The sequence below is a fragment of the Vicia villosa genome, linkage group LG2, assembly GCF_029867415.1.
Source record: "Vicia villosa cultivar HV-30 ecotype Madison, WI linkage group LG2, Vvil1.0, whole genome shotgun sequence".
In the NCBI taxonomy this organism is placed as follows: Eukaryota; Viridiplantae; Streptophyta; class Magnoliopsida; order Fabales; family Fabaceae; genus Vicia; species Vicia villosa.
Genome location: NC_081181.1, coordinates 2,907,616 through 2,925,028, shown reverse-complemented (window position 1 = coordinate 2,925,028; position 17,413 = coordinate 2,907,616). Strand labels below are relative to the sequence as shown.

The 17,413-nt window shown below is 31.5% G+C and overlaps 1 protein-coding gene across 1 annotated transcript; it reads right to left on the bottom strand.

The window, feature by feature from the left end:
* Nucleotides 1-437: 437 nt before the first annotated feature.
* LOC131648796 (CMP-sialic acid transporter 3-like) lies at nucleotides 438-7,765 on the bottom strand. Its single transcript, XM_058918521.1, has 16 exons — nucleotides 7,452-7,765; nucleotides 6,921-7,130; nucleotides 6,413-6,529; nucleotides 5,268-5,324; nucleotides 4,620-4,697; nucleotides 4,041-4,085; nucleotides 3,666-3,725; nucleotides 3,371-3,493; nucleotides 3,171-3,248; nucleotides 2,706-2,775; nucleotides 2,020-2,127; nucleotides 1,781-1,914; nucleotides 1,580-1,656; nucleotides 1,212-1,257; nucleotides 1,056-1,117; nucleotides 438-795 (listed from the first exon to the last, which is right to left on the bottom strand). Exons 2-15 carry the CDS (start codon nucleotides 7,089-7,091, stop codon nucleotides 1,067-1,069), a joined length of 1,215 nt encoding a protein of 404 aa, XP_058774504.1. The 5' UTR covers nucleotides 7,092-7,130; nucleotides 7,452-7,765; the 3' UTR covers nucleotides 438-795; nucleotides 1,056-1,066.
* Nucleotides 7,766-17,413: the final 9,648 nt, after the last annotated feature.

Sequence of the window (17,413 nt, the reverse complement as noted above, 5' to 3'; positions counted from 1 at the left end):
TGCTTTGTATGCAAATATAAATTTCTACAAGAAAGAACGGACTCCTCATGTTCTCTGTCAACCCTTAGGCTTTGTTTGGATTGATGGAACCGGATGGAGCGGAGCGGAATGGGATGGAATAAAATGGTATTCCATTGTTTGGATAATTTAAAAACGGATGGAACGGAGCGGAATAGAGTGGTATGGATTCCATTCCATTCCATCACTTACCACCATTTTTCTTACCCTCCAATTTGGGCGGAATGAACAACTTATCTTGTTCCGTCCTAAAATTGCCAAACAATGGAATGATATTTTCGTTCCGCTCCCTTCCACTCCGCTCCATCCCACTCCGCTCCGCTCCATTCCACTCCGTTGATTTTATGATATCCAAACATAGCCTTAAATATCACAATATAGAAAGAACGGAATAAAAACTAAATGTCCACACTGGGTAATAAATGTAAAGAATAACACTATAGATAGAATGGGTTGAAGTAAAAATATCAGGAAAACAAATGTCCAAGATATAAAGAATAAATGAAGTACAAGTAAATCCACATTGATATGCCAAAAGCTCTTACGAATCCATTTGCTATGCTCTATCAAAATCTTCAGCAACGAAAAGCATTGGCTTGTTCACCACCTCACGAAGCCGATAATTCATGTCTGAATTTATGGAACCACTAGACAAATACTTTCTGCGGAAAGCTAAGCAAGAAAGGCAGCAAAATCTTTTTTTAGTTTATTATGACTTTAAACTGTGTGGGACCATAGCTATCAGATATCACCAAAAAACATATTCTTGGAAAATTCCTGCAATGATATGGACACGTGAAAAACGAGTGGATTACTTATAAGGTACAAAAAGGGTCATAGACTATTAGAAAGTGGGGTATCCGACTAGAAAAGCATGATATTTTTTCTCCGCTGAACCAAAGGAACTGCTTAGGCTTATAGAACCAAAAATAATCTAGCAGGTTAACAAACTATTTTATGAAATATAAGAAAATAATGAACCAGAATTTCATAGAGACGGTTATAATTAAAATGGAGAAAGGAAGAAAAAAACATACAGTAGGTTAATCTAGGTGGGGAGAAGTGGCTGTCTCTCATCATGCACCACTCGATGAGTGGCCTGGAAATGTGCATATTAACAACAAAAATAAAAGTAATCAGTTGAATGCTTAAGAGAGAGAAAAAATAAAACAATATATGGTGACAGTCCGTACCTCTTCATTTGCTCCAGCTGCCATATTTATAAATGCGTCTTTTGACCTGAAATAAACACAAGCATTTGTTAATGTAAAGGAAGAAGGAAATGTGTTTCCTTTTAGAAGTGTTCAAGTCATGGCCGGCCCATATACAAAATATCCAACAACTAAAATTTTCAGAAACACCAATTGTGTGAATGAATTGTTTTTTATCTTCCTCCCCAGAAGGAGCATGTGGTTAGTCAACTTTTTATAAAGTGCGGCTATCAAATATATAAACCACAGGTTTTTTGGGGCCCAAATTAAGTAGATGCCCGTGCATAAGATCACATTTGCCACATACAAAAACAAAAATAAATCGAGATTAGTAAGCAATTAGTTCGCACCTTTGTTTGTCCTGAACCTCAGGCAGTTCCAGCACACCATTTTGTTCATCTCTGACTTTGGCCAATGGCGAAAAGAACTGAAGAGGAAATGAGCAAGATGTTATAAAAAAGGGTATTGACTAAATTGCTCCCCACTCAGAAAAACAAGTCACTTATTTTTTAGTCTTTATTATCAACCAGAATCTTTCAAATTCCATTTACCTGGTGCATTGAGATGAATACAATAGAAATGCCAATAAGAAAGTTCATTGTTAGTTTATGTCCAAATAGTACTGCAGATGCTATGCCCGTAAAGATTGTAGCAACTGTTGATGAGTACTTCTTCAAAATTGTATCTGCAACATATTAAATATGTTTTTGAGAGAAGGGGAAAATAACATGGCCATCTACAAAATAGAAGGCAATGCAATGGAAAAAATAAATAAGTCTGAATCATTGACCTGCATATTTGAAGAAGAAAGAGGATAATATCCCTTGGGCAGCATTGTTTGCAATCAATAGCATAGTGGCTTTTGAATGGCCTTCTAGGATATCAAAGCTACTAGGACCTGGAACATTTGAAACAGCATTTTGAAATGTTCAGAGTTCAATCATTAGAAAAAAGAAATCTATATACCTTGGGTTAAAACTGAAAAGCATTACAGAACTTCCTAACAATAGATATTTCAGGTGTACAAATGTTGATAGAATCAACAAATAGAATAAACCATCAACGACTAAACTAATAGAAAAGGTTGTTTGTATGAGTCCCTTGAAGCTGTGTATAGAAACGACTCTTTACTGCCTTGCTACGAAAACACAATGATATATGACAGAAACACTTGAATACAATACAATGTCTCAAGAGCATAGAATCATTCACATCATATTTTCATTTATTCAAATATATTTTGAATTAGAAAACCAATGAGGTTAATTAAACCCAATGCTTATATGTGTGTATCATAATCTGAATTTGTTGACATAAGTGGATATCAAATTCCTGATTTTGCTCATCCTGTTGGTAAATTTGTGAGACGAATCCCAAGTGCTGGCTGAATTTATGTATGATTTGCTCACTAGAATTTTCAACTGGCACTTAAATGGATTAAATTTAAATTAACATTTAAGAGATTCATTTTCTTACCTTTGACAATAGCTGACACGACAATTCCAAGAAAATTGAACATGGCTCCATACCCATACAGGAATAAGTTCTGCGAATCACGAAATAGAGAATAAACATCTAAAGTATAAATATTAAAGCAGTTAAAAGTATCCTCTAAGCAGACTGGCACCACTAAAGTGCAGTTCTTGACACTTTCCATATATTTTATTTTACTTTACAGTTGACTTGAATGATATCAAGAGGATTCTTCTAATTAGTTTCAGTCGCCAAGTATCATTATTAGTTTCTGTCTGTTAAGTACTGTCCATTAAAATTAATTCATGTTAGTTTCTTTTTGAATACAAAGTGACCAAAGTTATATTTCTAATATAAACTGTAATACATTTCAATTTTTATACAATGTAAGAGTGTGTCTTCACACATGGGCAAAAATTGGACACTAATTAATCTGCTGATCAAAATACATTAAAAGGCATAGTTCACCTGTAGATATATACTTGTATCATATTGGCTCTTCAAAGCATACTCATTATAAACAGAGGCCATCGATGGAACCGTGACCTGAAAAAATAGTTCCAAAGTTGAAGTTCAACAAATAACAAAGAATCCTAATAGATGGAAAATGCACTGATTGCATAATGATAATCAATATATCGAAGGAACAAATAACAAACATCACTTACAAAAATAAACGTATAGACATATGCACCCATTGTGACAGGAAGACCCAAAGCTGTAGTTCCCTCGGGTAAAGATCGTAGCTGATTAACACTTATACCAATGAGCAAGAGAGCAAGAGCTTCCCACTGTAAAAACGGGAAAAAAAATCAATTTTCCAGCTAGATAAAAGGAATAGAAGCAATTTAGATTTATGTGAGGATTTCAACTTGTTAAACTCTGTAGTACAGAGCCAAATAATGGCAAGGATACCTCTAAAATCCTTATATCCTATAGACATGATAGATCTTATGCACTGACCTGAATGATAGAAAACTTGCGCTTCATAACCACCTTTAACAAAAGTGCTATCACTAACACCTGAAACATGCACAGTCAACAGCCAACCATTAAAAACATGTTCAACTTCAGCAAACTATCGAGAAGAGTATTTTAATTTGTCTCAAGAAATCTGACAGAAAACAGCTTAAAAGAATAAAATATAATGGAGAGAAGAGTGTAAGAGAATTTCTTGAAATGAAGTGGAAAGAAAATTTTGGTTGAAAGCAATGAGTCAAAATTTAAGAAGCAATCATCAGCTATCACAAGATATATCATATGTAATGCTTAAGCAAGTCGTTATTTGGCTGGCAAAAATACAGAAATCAATCAACAGCACTGTGAACGAGAAATTACCTTCAAATTACTTAACATCTTCACAGTAGCGGGATTAAAATAAAGCTGCATGAAATGTGAAATCAACCTTAAGTAACATTAAGTATCACAGAAGCAACACAATAATTCATCAGCTTGTAATATGAGCCATACTGAAATTAGATGGATTAGATGGAAAATCAAGAGAAGATAGGCATGTCATAAATAAAAACCAATGCCAAGTCCTTGTGTAGTATTACTAACACAATGCGACCACTATAAGATTATCAATAAAATAAGACTCTAAATCCTAAAAAAGCTATAACTAATACTCTAACAAGCAATGAGAAATTTATTTTTCTTCTAGAACATTTAATTACTAATATGGAAAATTAAACCCACAACACAGGCACTGGATACAAATATGTACTACCTATATGTGGGTTACATCTACCTATATGTGGGGTACAAATACGTACTACCTAAACTCTACGGAAAAACAAGTTGCCTATTCTTGACTTTATAGGTGCATATCAAACATAAAAGAAAGACTAACATTCTTATTCTAGCCAAAAACCATATATATGGCATATGAAATATTTATAGAATAATTTTATATACCTGCATGACAAACTTCAGATAGTTGTTTATAGCATACAAAAATGCTGGAACGGCAAGAAGGACATTGTTGCGGGCTGCCTACAAGAGACAAATTACCACATTGAGGATGAACATCATGAAGGTACCGAGAAAATCTTGAATTAAGTGTTCAAGAATTGTTCTATATATAATGAAAAGGCTCAAGAAACTTAGAGAAAGACACTCTCCCATATTCGTTATACAAATGATTCTAATGGAGCACAGCTTATCAAGCAGTGTCGTCAAATAGTGGCTATAGCGCTATAGTATAGAGGAATTTGAACAGGTTATTATTGTTCCACCACAATATGCTATTTAGTATAATCTGTTGTCAAATAGACGCTATTGAGATGCCATAGCTTTGTAGCATTGCAAAATTTGAACAAACCGTTATTTTTCGCGATCCAAAATTAACAGCATTGCTATCAAGTCAGTAATCAATATCAGGTAACTAAGATGAAGAGTAAGAATAAACAATTGGATATATAATTTAACCAGTCCCAAGAAGCAGGGCACCTAGACCTAGCAAATCAGTGAAGACATATCCTATATCAGAAAAACCAAGTGACATATGGACTCCATATATCTGTCAATTCATACAAAATTAATATTATAATTAAATCATAGTACCTGGGTGAGTGAAGAAATTGAGAGAAGAGGCTTCTCCCCAACTTTTTGATTCCTAGCCTGCACAGGCAATCAAACCTTAGATAAATGGCAAAATATACCACTCCATAATGTTTTCTAGATCTGAATTCTACAGCATCATATTATCAGCTAAAGTATACTGCTAAGGTTAAGTTATCTTTTCAATCTCTAGGAGTTTTCAGTATCTTAGCAGTCCATGGCCATGACCCGGGTGTGTGCTTGAGATTTATGCTACTCATGTCTTACTGACTCTTATTTTGGTTTCCAGATGCTCTTCGCTAGTTTAGTAACATTGAGAAGCCTAAAGCTTTATGATTTTGTAAGAATTCTATTTTTTCTAATGCGTATAAATATTAATTTGAAAAATGATGTGTTCAGAAGCAAATACATGCCTAAGGAGCCCTGAGCAAAAACCTTTCTGCCACTTTAGGTCTACAACTAATAATGTTTTCTTTCAATTTACCAGCCATCCACATCTGTTTTTGTCTACATAATGCCTTTAACTATTTAACATGCCCCAAATTATAATTCAGTACACCTACTTTTCTATCATCAAGACGGGTGCAAGAAAATCAACAGATATAGAGGGTTTCTTCTCTTATATAAAAGATAGTTGGAGATACCACCACATGGGGCGACACGGATAACCAAACTGCATTTTATACTCTTATTAATGTTAATAGTATGGATATGGAAGTAAAGATAATTAAAAAAATAAAAACCCAATCCCTAGACATTCAAATTTCAGTTTTGTTTCTGTTTACTTGCAAAGATAGACTACATATCCATACCCTGACATTCACTATATAGCAATTCTAACCTATTGTGAAACATCTATTAAGTAAATCGGACTAGGATGATTGCAAACCAATTTCGGGGTTATGAATTCTAATGCTTCATTATGCTTAACCACGGAAAGTAAGGGCATATGTTGCTACCACCACAGAAAAAAGCAGTGACTGCTCTTAATGTCCCAATTGATTAACTAATTAATTGATGACACGCTTCAAAATATGTGCACGTGTTTCCTTCAAAATCTACCTCCACTTGACACATGTTTTAAATATGTGATAGAAAATACAGTATATATTTAATTTGAATATACATCAAGGAAAAGTGATCATTACCTGGATAAGAAGCATAACAATAGCAAAGAAAACCTTTGTGATCTCTGTCAAAAAATTAACACTAATTGGGCTAAAATTGAATTTCCCATCCACCTTGGACATATAGACTAGGATAGGCTGCCAAAATAAAGAAATAGTATATATGTCAGCCACTAAACAACAAGCATAAAGGTTTGGCAAGAAATACCAACCATATCAACACCAAAGGAGTTTCTAATCTATTATAGAGTATTGGATTATTTAATTTCCATAAGCAGAAGTTTAGATCTTAGATCTGCTCATCAAAGAAATGACATATGCCATTGAAGCAATTTTTTTAAGATAGTAAGAAAATATATATGCTACATCTCAATATATTTTCTTATAGACTTGGAGTCCTAAACCCTTTAAATTGCCAGTAATAATCCCTTTGCTAACTAGCCATTGTATTCGAAGTGACATCTAAATCGATTCATATGCAACTATGCAAGATAACCCTTTGAATACGGTAAGAAGAGATAAGAATCACCTGGAAACCAACTAACATACAGTCCCCACCAACCAACAAGATGTTGAGTACACGTTGTTTGGAGGTTATCCTACTTTTGTGCCGATCATAAGCCCTCGATACAGTTTTGCTGGCGGGCGATACCAATTTGGAATGGCAAACACTGCATTCTATCATCCCGCCGTTATTCATCTGTATCCCCCCACACTATAATAGTATGAAGAACTCGATCTGCAATTCAATCAACAAAAGAACATATCCATACACTTAATCTTCCATAATTAAACAAAAAAAAATACCTAAAAAAATTCAAAAAATTAAATAAAATTAAAACAGGCCTCGTTCTTCAGAAACAGCTAAAAAAATATTTAAAAAACAAAATTAAACAGAAATTCGAATAGGAAATAGAGATCTTCAACAATTAGTGAAAATACTAGAAAATCAATTAACGTATGAGCTGAGATCTTGCGAAGAAATGAAGAAAAAAAATCACCGACGAAAAAAGAGTAAATTAAATATATAGAAATAGAGATTTGAGGAAGAAGAAAAAACCTAGATCGAGTCCAAAGCGAGCATTGACGGAAACACGGTTTCTGATCTGAAGCTAGCGAAACGCGATTTGGAGAATCTGAATTGAGATTTGTTTGAGTGAAGAAGAAGAAGGAAAAAGCGGTTTAGGGATTTTGATTTGTCAGTGATGAAAGAGGAAATGGAAATCGAGAGAGAGAAAATATAATATGGCGAGTGAATGAAATGAAAAATGGAAGAGCGTTATGTGATGTTATGTGGTGTTTGGTTCGTTGGCTTTGAAGTTACACAAAAGAAAAGAGCGGTGTTATGTTATGTTATGTTTGTGAGAAAATGATAGTGAGGTATGTATGACACGTGACGGACCAATGAGGTGAGAGGAAAGGAAAGGAAGTGGAGTCAAAAGGGAATGAATGAATTTCTAGTTTGGTGACTCGCTTTCTTAATGGTTCGGTGGTGGAATCATTACTTATCATGTTAAAATTATTAATTAGTAGTTCATTATTTATTACACATGAAATTGGTGTATCATTTTTTTTTTCTTTTAGGTTAGACGTTTCTTTTGCTTCGGTTTGCAGTGTTGTTGTTATGAGCTGTCTGCAAAATATATAAATAATAATAATAATAATAATAATAATAATAATAACTCTTTCATTTCTTGTTTGGTGGGTTAATATATTATTATTATTATTTTTTGTCAAATTAAATTTAGATAATTTAAAAAAAAATCAAAAAATAATAAATAGTTAAGAATATTATATAAAAGAATAGATTATTTTTTATTTATTAATTTTATTATGACTTTTAAACTGGAATGGAAAAAATAACGAAGCTGATAAGGTAGTATAGCAAAAGTTAAGAGAATATTCTTTGTTCTTCTTATAAATGCCGACACTTTCTATCATTCTTTACAATTACTACTATTTACATTTTTTAAAATAATAACATTATCATTACGTTTAATTTTTATACTTACTATATCTTATATAAAAAACAAAATTGGATGACGTTGTTTGACTTAACTTCATTTTTGTTACTTTTCAAGGACGATACATTCTTATAAAGATTATAGAATATCTAGTTGTAATATAGGTTTTTATATTGTTAAGTAAAACTCTTTTTTTATCGTAATCACTTAAGACTTTTTGAGAGTAGTCAAAGATGAAAAATAAAACTTAGACTTGAATTTTTAAAATAAAATATTTATAAATATGAATTTTTAAAATAAATATGAATTTTTAAAAAATAAAACTTAGACTTGAAAAATAAAATAAAAATGAAAATACCAAATTGCTAAAAAGTAAATTTCCTCATTTATCTATAAATATTAAATTTTATAGATTTGTGACATTTTCTTTTTTAAAATGTCATGGTTAATAAAATGTTTATCCTCTTAGACCATTTACAATGGGGTGTTGAATAACTTATTCAATAGTTGAATAACTATTTTTTTCCCAAGCGATTCACCGCTATACCACACACGCACACATAGTTGAATAGCTATAATGGTGTGTTGAATAATGTATTTAATGTGATGTGGATTAATTGGTGTGGAATACTTTCAACATGTTGAATAAGAAAAGAGTGGGGGGCACCTAAAGTATGTGACAAAATATTATTGGTTGTTGTGTGTGTTTAGATTTTTATTTCATAATAATTATTTAATGTAAATTATTTTTTAGTAAATCAATTTTTTATTTTTTTTATTTTCAGCAAAATTCATCATTTTTTTTTGTCTATAAATAGAGACTTGTTTCAATTTATTTGGACACACACAAAAAATTCACTTTTTCTATTTAGCCTTCAAAAAATTGATTGCATGCACTAGGAATGGAAAAATTGTCCTACAGCATGGGAAGGTCAATTTACTCTGGTAGATAAGGGAACCACCACTGTTATTCTTGAAGGAGTTGCAACTTATGATCTATGGATTTGGCATGCCTTTTTTGGATGTACGGGCACATTGAACGATATAAACGTTCTAGACCGTTCACCCGTGTTCGATGATGTTGAATCAACATTGGACAAATTATGATCAATCTGAGGCAAGTGAGTCTAGTACACCAGAGTCATTCTCGACCGAGGTGCTACCTGCATTTGTGAATCATGTGCGTGTTAGATCTGTGATGCGTGATTCAAATGTACATCACGAATTGCAAGCAGATCTAGTCAACACATATGGACAAAGTTCGGAATGTTTCATGATTAAATAAATTGTTTGTGAGTTGAGTCTATTGTACTAATTAAATTATGTGTGTTTCATTTTAAGTATGTTGTGTGTTTAGTATATTAAATTATATTTTTATTTTTTTTTTGTAATTTTATCTGTTTTAATAATAACTATTTCTACATCTCTTATTTATTATTTGCAAGAAAAAAAATTAAAAATATAAAATTGGAAGAAATAAAATTAAATAAATTACTAAATTAGAAAAAAATTAAAATAAAATATTTAAATCTTAATTATTTTAATTTAGTTTCAATTGATAATTGAGATGTAGAAATATATAATCATAAAAACAAATATATAAAAGAAAATAAGAATAAGAAATAAAAGTAGTGGGGTAGGGTGTTGAATTTTATTAAACAAAATTATTGTAGTGAGTAAAATTTGAATGTGTGTTTAATGATGAGGTGGAAGAAAGAGAAGATGATGTGGAATATAAAAAGGTGAAAAAGTAGGGTGTTGAATAACTAAACCATTGTACAATAGTCTTAGTTTATTAACATAAGACATTGATTGCGTGCAGTTAGGAAATTACACTTTTCACACATTTAAGCATGATTGACCATCAAATTAAGATCAGATAATTCTTATTTAAAGTTAATAATTTTGGAAGAAAAATATTATTTTAAAACCATAGCATCAAGATCAAACAGTGAATAATATTTTCACAGCATAAATACGAACAAATTGACCTCAAGGAATTTCATGTGGTTAATATAACCACATTTAAATCTCTTGCAAATTTAAATTCTAATTTACCATTCTCATTTCAATTATTCCAATGAACCTTTCTTTAATGTCATTTTTAGCATAAATTATTTTCTGAATCAAAAATACTCATGAATTTATATGTCGACGTACTATAAGAATGGGAGAAAGTCTTTCAAGTTTAGTGATGATAGATAATCGATTAGCTTGGATCGATATCAAACTAAATTTAAATTCGATGCAAATCGATTTCAACTAATAAAATTTCAATTTTTGATCAATTTGATTAAATTTATTTGTCGAGTAAATCAAGTGAGTTTGATCCGTTTAATATTTATTGTGTTAAACCCATAAAAATGGTCAACTTTTTTTTAAAATTCACAAACATCATTTTTTTTAATTTTTCTTTAAAAAAACTATCAAAATTTTAAAATAGCTCAAAGAAGAACTATTTTTTTACCATTGAAAAAAATTATTATTACATGATAACATTTTCACTATTATTTGCATTAAGTTGGTCATTATCATACTTTAAACTACAAACTAAATAACATTCAAAATTTTATATTGCATGTCTTGTATTTCTGTGAGTATAAAATGCCAACATATTAGATTATAAAAATGATAATAATCTGAAAATATTATGAACCCTATTTTTATAATGGATCATCCCTATAATAATAAAAATAAATAAAATAAATATTAATTGGATTCGGCCAGGTTCGATTTTTGAAGGGTCCGGCCAAGATAACCTTATACTACCTAAATTAAGCAAGTGAATCAACCCGACACCCGACCTGAACTGATCCATTTGCACAAAAAAGATAATGTGTCGCTCGGTTTCGACCAGACAGCTCAAAATTGTTCATCCCCTAGAAGATAGACACATTAGAAGGCTCAAAGTCAATGCAAACTTATTTGTAATTTTCTCAAGGAGATAACTGGAATTGACTCTAGTGTGGCATGTCATTAGTTGAACATTGATTTATCTCTAAAGTATGTTATCAAGAGAAAATGGCGTCAACCGCATGAGAAAGTTGAAGTCGCCAAGAGTCCAATGGATAGACTCGTACAAATTAATTTCATCTCATGGTTAAATTACACAAAATGGTTATCCAATATGGTGTTACTCATGAAGGCGATTGACAAGTGATGCATATGTGTTAACTATACCAACCTTAATAAGGTTTTCTCTAGAGATTATTACCCTTTCCGAACATTGACAAATTGGTGAACAACTCAACATGATACAAACTCTTAACATTCACGATCACTTATTCTGGATAAAATCAAACTCCATTGCACGAAAAAGGGTCGAGATAAGATCACATTCATGACGGAACACTCCACTTACAAGATCATGTAATGCCCTTTGGTTTAAAATATACATGTATGTTCAATGCCTCTTTCTGGTTAGAGGATTTTCCACTATGTGTCGATATTTTCAATTACAAGTCTCACATCAAGACTCTTCTCAAAAGAACTCTTAATACCCAACCAAGAAACCCCACCAGTTTCTATTTTACATCTACTTTCACCAAACACTATGATGAATTAAGAATCACACTAATTCTTAAGAGATGAGGAAGAATTTGCAGGCTGGAGAATCTTCAAATTCAAACTAATATTATAGAATTCTTAACAATAACACTTTTCAAATTAATATCACTTATTGATTATAACCTTTTTTGTTAGTTTTTCAAAATCTTAACAAAGTTTTAAATTTTGGAATTATGAAAAACCACTTAAAATGAATAAATGTGTAATATATATTCTTTAATCTTGCTTAAAAGCTCTTGAACATTTTCTTATTTGTAAACCAGTATTTATAAAATCACAAAAGATATCATGAATGAATACAACACTTTAAAGGGGTATCACGAACCATTGCAAAGCTTAAAAGTGACACTAATTCGTGAAAAAGTTTATTTCAGCGTAATGCAACCCATTGCATTCATGTGGTAATCTATTACATGTCATTATTGTTATAAAATATACATTTCCATCACATGTAATCGATTACATATATGTGATAATCAATTACCATCATCTCAGTTGCTTGTAATCGGTTACCATAATTGTATAATTGATTATTATCTTCGTAAATTTTTAAAAAAACTAAATTTTAAAGTCTATTTCAATGACTTCTACCTTTTTTAATTTCAAAATAAATTATCTTTTAATTATATAAGTTTTTCAATGGCTTCTATCAAAGATAAAGACAGTTTTGTTGAAAGACTTTTAATCTTTTTCTTCACATTCTCTTTTCAAGAATGTTGTGCAACAATAAAACACAATTATGCTTGACCTAACAAAAAAGGTTAACTCATGTCAAAGAATGTTATAGATGCCACTAAAATCATCGAATCCATAACACAAAAATGATCTAAAATATCAATACAATAGAGGAACCACGCAAAAATAAAGAAAGGTTGTCTGAACCTTGATCACAAGATGCACTCCTAGATTTGAATAAAAATTTCACAAAGAATGTTGAAGAATTAGAAAAGCATATCGCCAAACACTCTCAACAGATAAAAAACATTCAAGAATAGAGGAAGAGATCATCTGACTGGTTTTTGTCAAACAGAGGAAGAGGTCAACTATGTCAACAACAAATACGAGAAAAGACAAGGCCAATATTAGACTGGACGATTATGGCAACAGTTTTCAACGGGGTCCTAACCTTATTTTCCAATGCCACAATACATGTAGAATCGGAAAATCCTTAAGAAGAAAAGACTAGGTTTGTGAGTAATTAAGTCTATTTGCATAATTAAACTAATTTTTTAAATGCTTAGTTCGAGGTTAAGTTTTGTGTTTAACCTTGAATGAAAACATAAAAATAAATTAAATTGATTTGTCAAAGTTATATTCTACTTATTCATTGAAAACTTGTTAGTTTATTGAGAAAAACATAAAAATAAACTAAATAGAAAAGATAAAGTGTGTAAAAAACTTTGATTGATTGGGTGTAGTTTGCAATTTATAAAGTGTGGTATTTATAAAGAAAATTATTCTATTGGACATTATATCATGGTCTATAGAAAATCTTATCCATTTGACTATTTATTAGGAAGTGCCTTATTATTCATGTGGCACCCTTTGACTATTGATTTTCACTCTGTTATTTGTTTCATTGACTTCGTCCTTCGGTGTGCACCCTTCCTAACTTGTGGCTTTATAATATTTGCCTTCTTCAATTTTCAGCGCTACAATTAAAATACTCGACCATAAAGCTAAATTATTCGGTCGTGTTGTGCTTCTAACTAAGTTTAGAGTCTTGAATATCATTATAAATATTGGTATACTTGAGAAAGATTTGGTTTACCCTCCCTCTACTAAAATCAACTATATGTTGATTTTAACTAACACTTTAATTATTTTTAAGTGTAAATAATTTCTTTGGATCTATGCCTCCCAAACAGATCGTCCTTTCAGATAAATTATATCTTGTGATTAATAATCCACATATACTATAAATGATAAGCGGTTATATTCATCTTTTGAAGTAAGCAGTTACTCTATCATTTTAGATTCTCAAATTAAAGTAAGAACCTTAAAACTTCAAACACCAATTAAACAACATTCAAGCACAATCATAACCAATAAACATGTGGGTGCTTGTCCTTACATCATAGACTACATGTTTGCTTTATGAATTATTCAAAATGATGCATGTACGAGTGAGTTCCAAGTTAAGTAAATTGCGCCTTATATGGTGAGATGGGGACTTTGATTCAAGCACTTTTGAGGATGGAAAATGATCCCTTTAACACCTTTGGACCTCTCGGAATATATTTCAATTGATATAATGCCTTAAAACCTTCTCAATTGTTTTGACCAACTCAACTTGCAAGCTTAAAAACATGGTATTTGGTTGGAGCAATGGAGGTGTTTCGGTTGAGAATTATTGCATAGAGTAGGTTGTGTTTGGTGTATGAATGGTGTATGTGAAGAAAAATTGCAAAGATAATGGAAGGATAATGATTTTGAAAATTTGGAGCTTTGAAGTTTCAACAATGGAGTTTTTGTGTGAAACTTCGTGTGTTGAATGTTACGTCGTGATCCTTTTATTTATAGAGTTTGGAATTAGGTTATGGAAGAGGTATTGATTAATACAAACATTGCATAGCCTGGTTTGGTTTCATTTCAACCAAAAAGTTCCAAAAGTGTAACATATCTTAATGGTGAAGAAACACAAAAGCATGGCTTCTTGGATACTCTTTTGGTGGAGTCTTTCTGATGTTTTTGATGGAGTATGATCAGATAAAAATAATGTTTGCAAATCTCAAGAACAAAAAGTAAGAACTTGGAGATTTTGGTAAAAAGAACTTTATGCTTTTGGTCTATTTATGGTGTGGAACTTGGGAAATGCATAGATTCCTTGGATAATGCAATGTTAGAGCATGCTATACATCAGAAATTCTGAGTATTAGAGGTCACAATGCAAGGTTTTGTGGATAAAGAGTGTTAATGGTTTTTGTTATTGGCAAAAAAAAAATAAAACATGGTTCTTAACTCATGTTGAGAAGATGTGGAAACATCTAGTCCTATTGTCATAACATGTTCACATGTTATGTGTTTTGACAAATGTTCTACCAGATGTTGTGACATCCTACAAAACATCCTGACAGTTTAGATTAGTTTTTATCCTTGAAAGATTTGATTGAAAAATATGAGAATCTGGAATATTTAGATACTCATTACAGGTGCAGACAATCAAGGAATGTTTAGGACAAATACATATTGGTCTAAATCCTTGAGAATTCTTTTAAAAACTAAGATTTGATTTCATTTGATTTGTTCCTATTTTTTGAAAAGATCTTGTAGTTGTTTCAGAAAGGAAAAAGATTGGATTTATTTCAGAGTCCAAGCCCATACTACAAGAGTCTATAAATAAGAACTTGGGGAACCTAGTTTTGCAAGCTTTCACAAATAGAAACCGTGTGTGCAATAAGGGTTGTTGACTTGCGAGTCTATCAAGTTTTTCGTGTGTTCTTTCTTTTGTGTCACTAATGTGTCTTTTGATACATTGATGTGGACGTGTGTTCTCATTCTTGAAGCTTTTAAGCAAGAGAGTTAAGTATTGTTCTTGATCAAATATTTTAAGCAAGATCAAGCATTGTTCTTAGTTAAGGCTTTTGACTAAGTATTTGTTTATTTGAAAGTGTAATCTTTCTCTTTGGTTCCTCTAGTTATAGGTTGTACGGTGGTGTTTATCACTATGCTGATTGGAGGTGAGATGTCGATTTCGCATATCTAGATGTTGATTTCTATGTAGAAGCTGCACTTGGTAGGGGTTAGGAGAGAAGTTGTAAACTCTAACTGTTTAGGCTTCAAACTAGTACTGCTAATAGTGGATTTCCTTTCTGGCTTGGTAGCCCCCATATTGGATGTTGTTGCACTGAACTAGGTTAACATTTACTGTGTTATTTATCTTTCTGCATTTAGTTTTTAGTTTAATGATTGTGTTGTAAGTCAGCGGATATTATAACAACTGTCTTGACATTGTATGTTGTTAGGACATATGTCTTGACATCTATTGTGTGAGTGCCATAATTTCAAAGAGGTCAAACCTTTTGTTGGGCATACATTTCACTCTAACATGGTCACTCTCTCACTTCAAAACTTGGTGCTTGAGCAAGATAAATTTATGCTCTTAGGGTCTTTGAAAAGAAGACATCACCCTTTATAACTTTCGTGTTGAACACTTGAAGAGATTTAACTTGCATCTTGGAGAAAACTAGCCATCAAAATTGAATCTTGCAACTGAAAAACACTTAGAAATATTTCTAAGTATTTGAACATTTTAACAACTTCGAGATGCCAACTTGATCACTTCATAACTGTAAATTCTTATTAGCTTTTTGATTTATTCTTTACAAAATATTGAATTATGAAATGTGATCTTTAAGTACATTCCTTGGCCATGAGAAATGGTTGCTTGAGGAATGAGTTACAAGCTTGGAAAATAGGCTAGATGAACATGGAAATTTTGTACTTAGAGAAATTTTCAATAACTCTAACTTCTCATCTTTGATTCTTTTTCTTGATTTTCTTGATTAAACTTGATCAAATGATTCCACCAACTATATTTTCGTGATTCTTCACTTGAGAAGTCCATGGTTGACCAAAAATCTCAAAATTCAAACATTTGACCTGAGTAGTTGACTTTTCATCAGATGAATTCCAAATCTTCCAATATCAATGGATCAAGCTTCTTTAGCCAATTGAGACATATGAGTGGGCTATGAGGAAACATATAAGAACTTTGAATCATGTTTCAAATCATTAGATCATGTCTTGGTCAAAAAGTCAACATTCCACTAAACTTGGTCAAAACTCTAATTTGGTGTACCAAATGAATTGGATGTTGGTGATCTTGAATTGATGCACACTTGAACTTGAATATGGATGAGGGGAAATCAATTGATCATATTAGAAACTTGAATCATTTTGAAAGACACAAAACCCTGATTAAATCAATCACTTGAGCTCCTTGATCCAACACACCTACCTTGTGAAAGAAGCAAACAAACCCCACATATATATATATATATATATATATATATATATATATATATATATATATATATATATATATATTGTATTTTGAGGCTAGTGATATGAAATGATGCATGAAGATCTCTTGATGCTTTGATAAATGAGATGATGATGATACATTTATCCTTTGAGAGGCAAGTCTCTCCCTTTTAATGGGGAAATCCTAAATCATAAGAAATACATGATTAAACTCCTTTAATCTAATGCAAATGATGTGGGATCTTAGTGTAAAAAATTAGGGTATGACACGCCTAAACACATTACACATATGCTCAATCTTAGAACAACACAATTTCAAAATACTCTGGATTTCAATGTCTAAAATTTCTACGGAGATTGGAATCTAGACATAACTGTTTAAGTACTCGCGCCTTCCTTTCTCCCATTCCATTTTCATTTATGCAAATAGCAAAAATCAGAGCTTCTCCTCACTTTTGTTCTCAGAGCTTGTTCCATCATTTTTCAAACATTCTTGGAGCTTTAA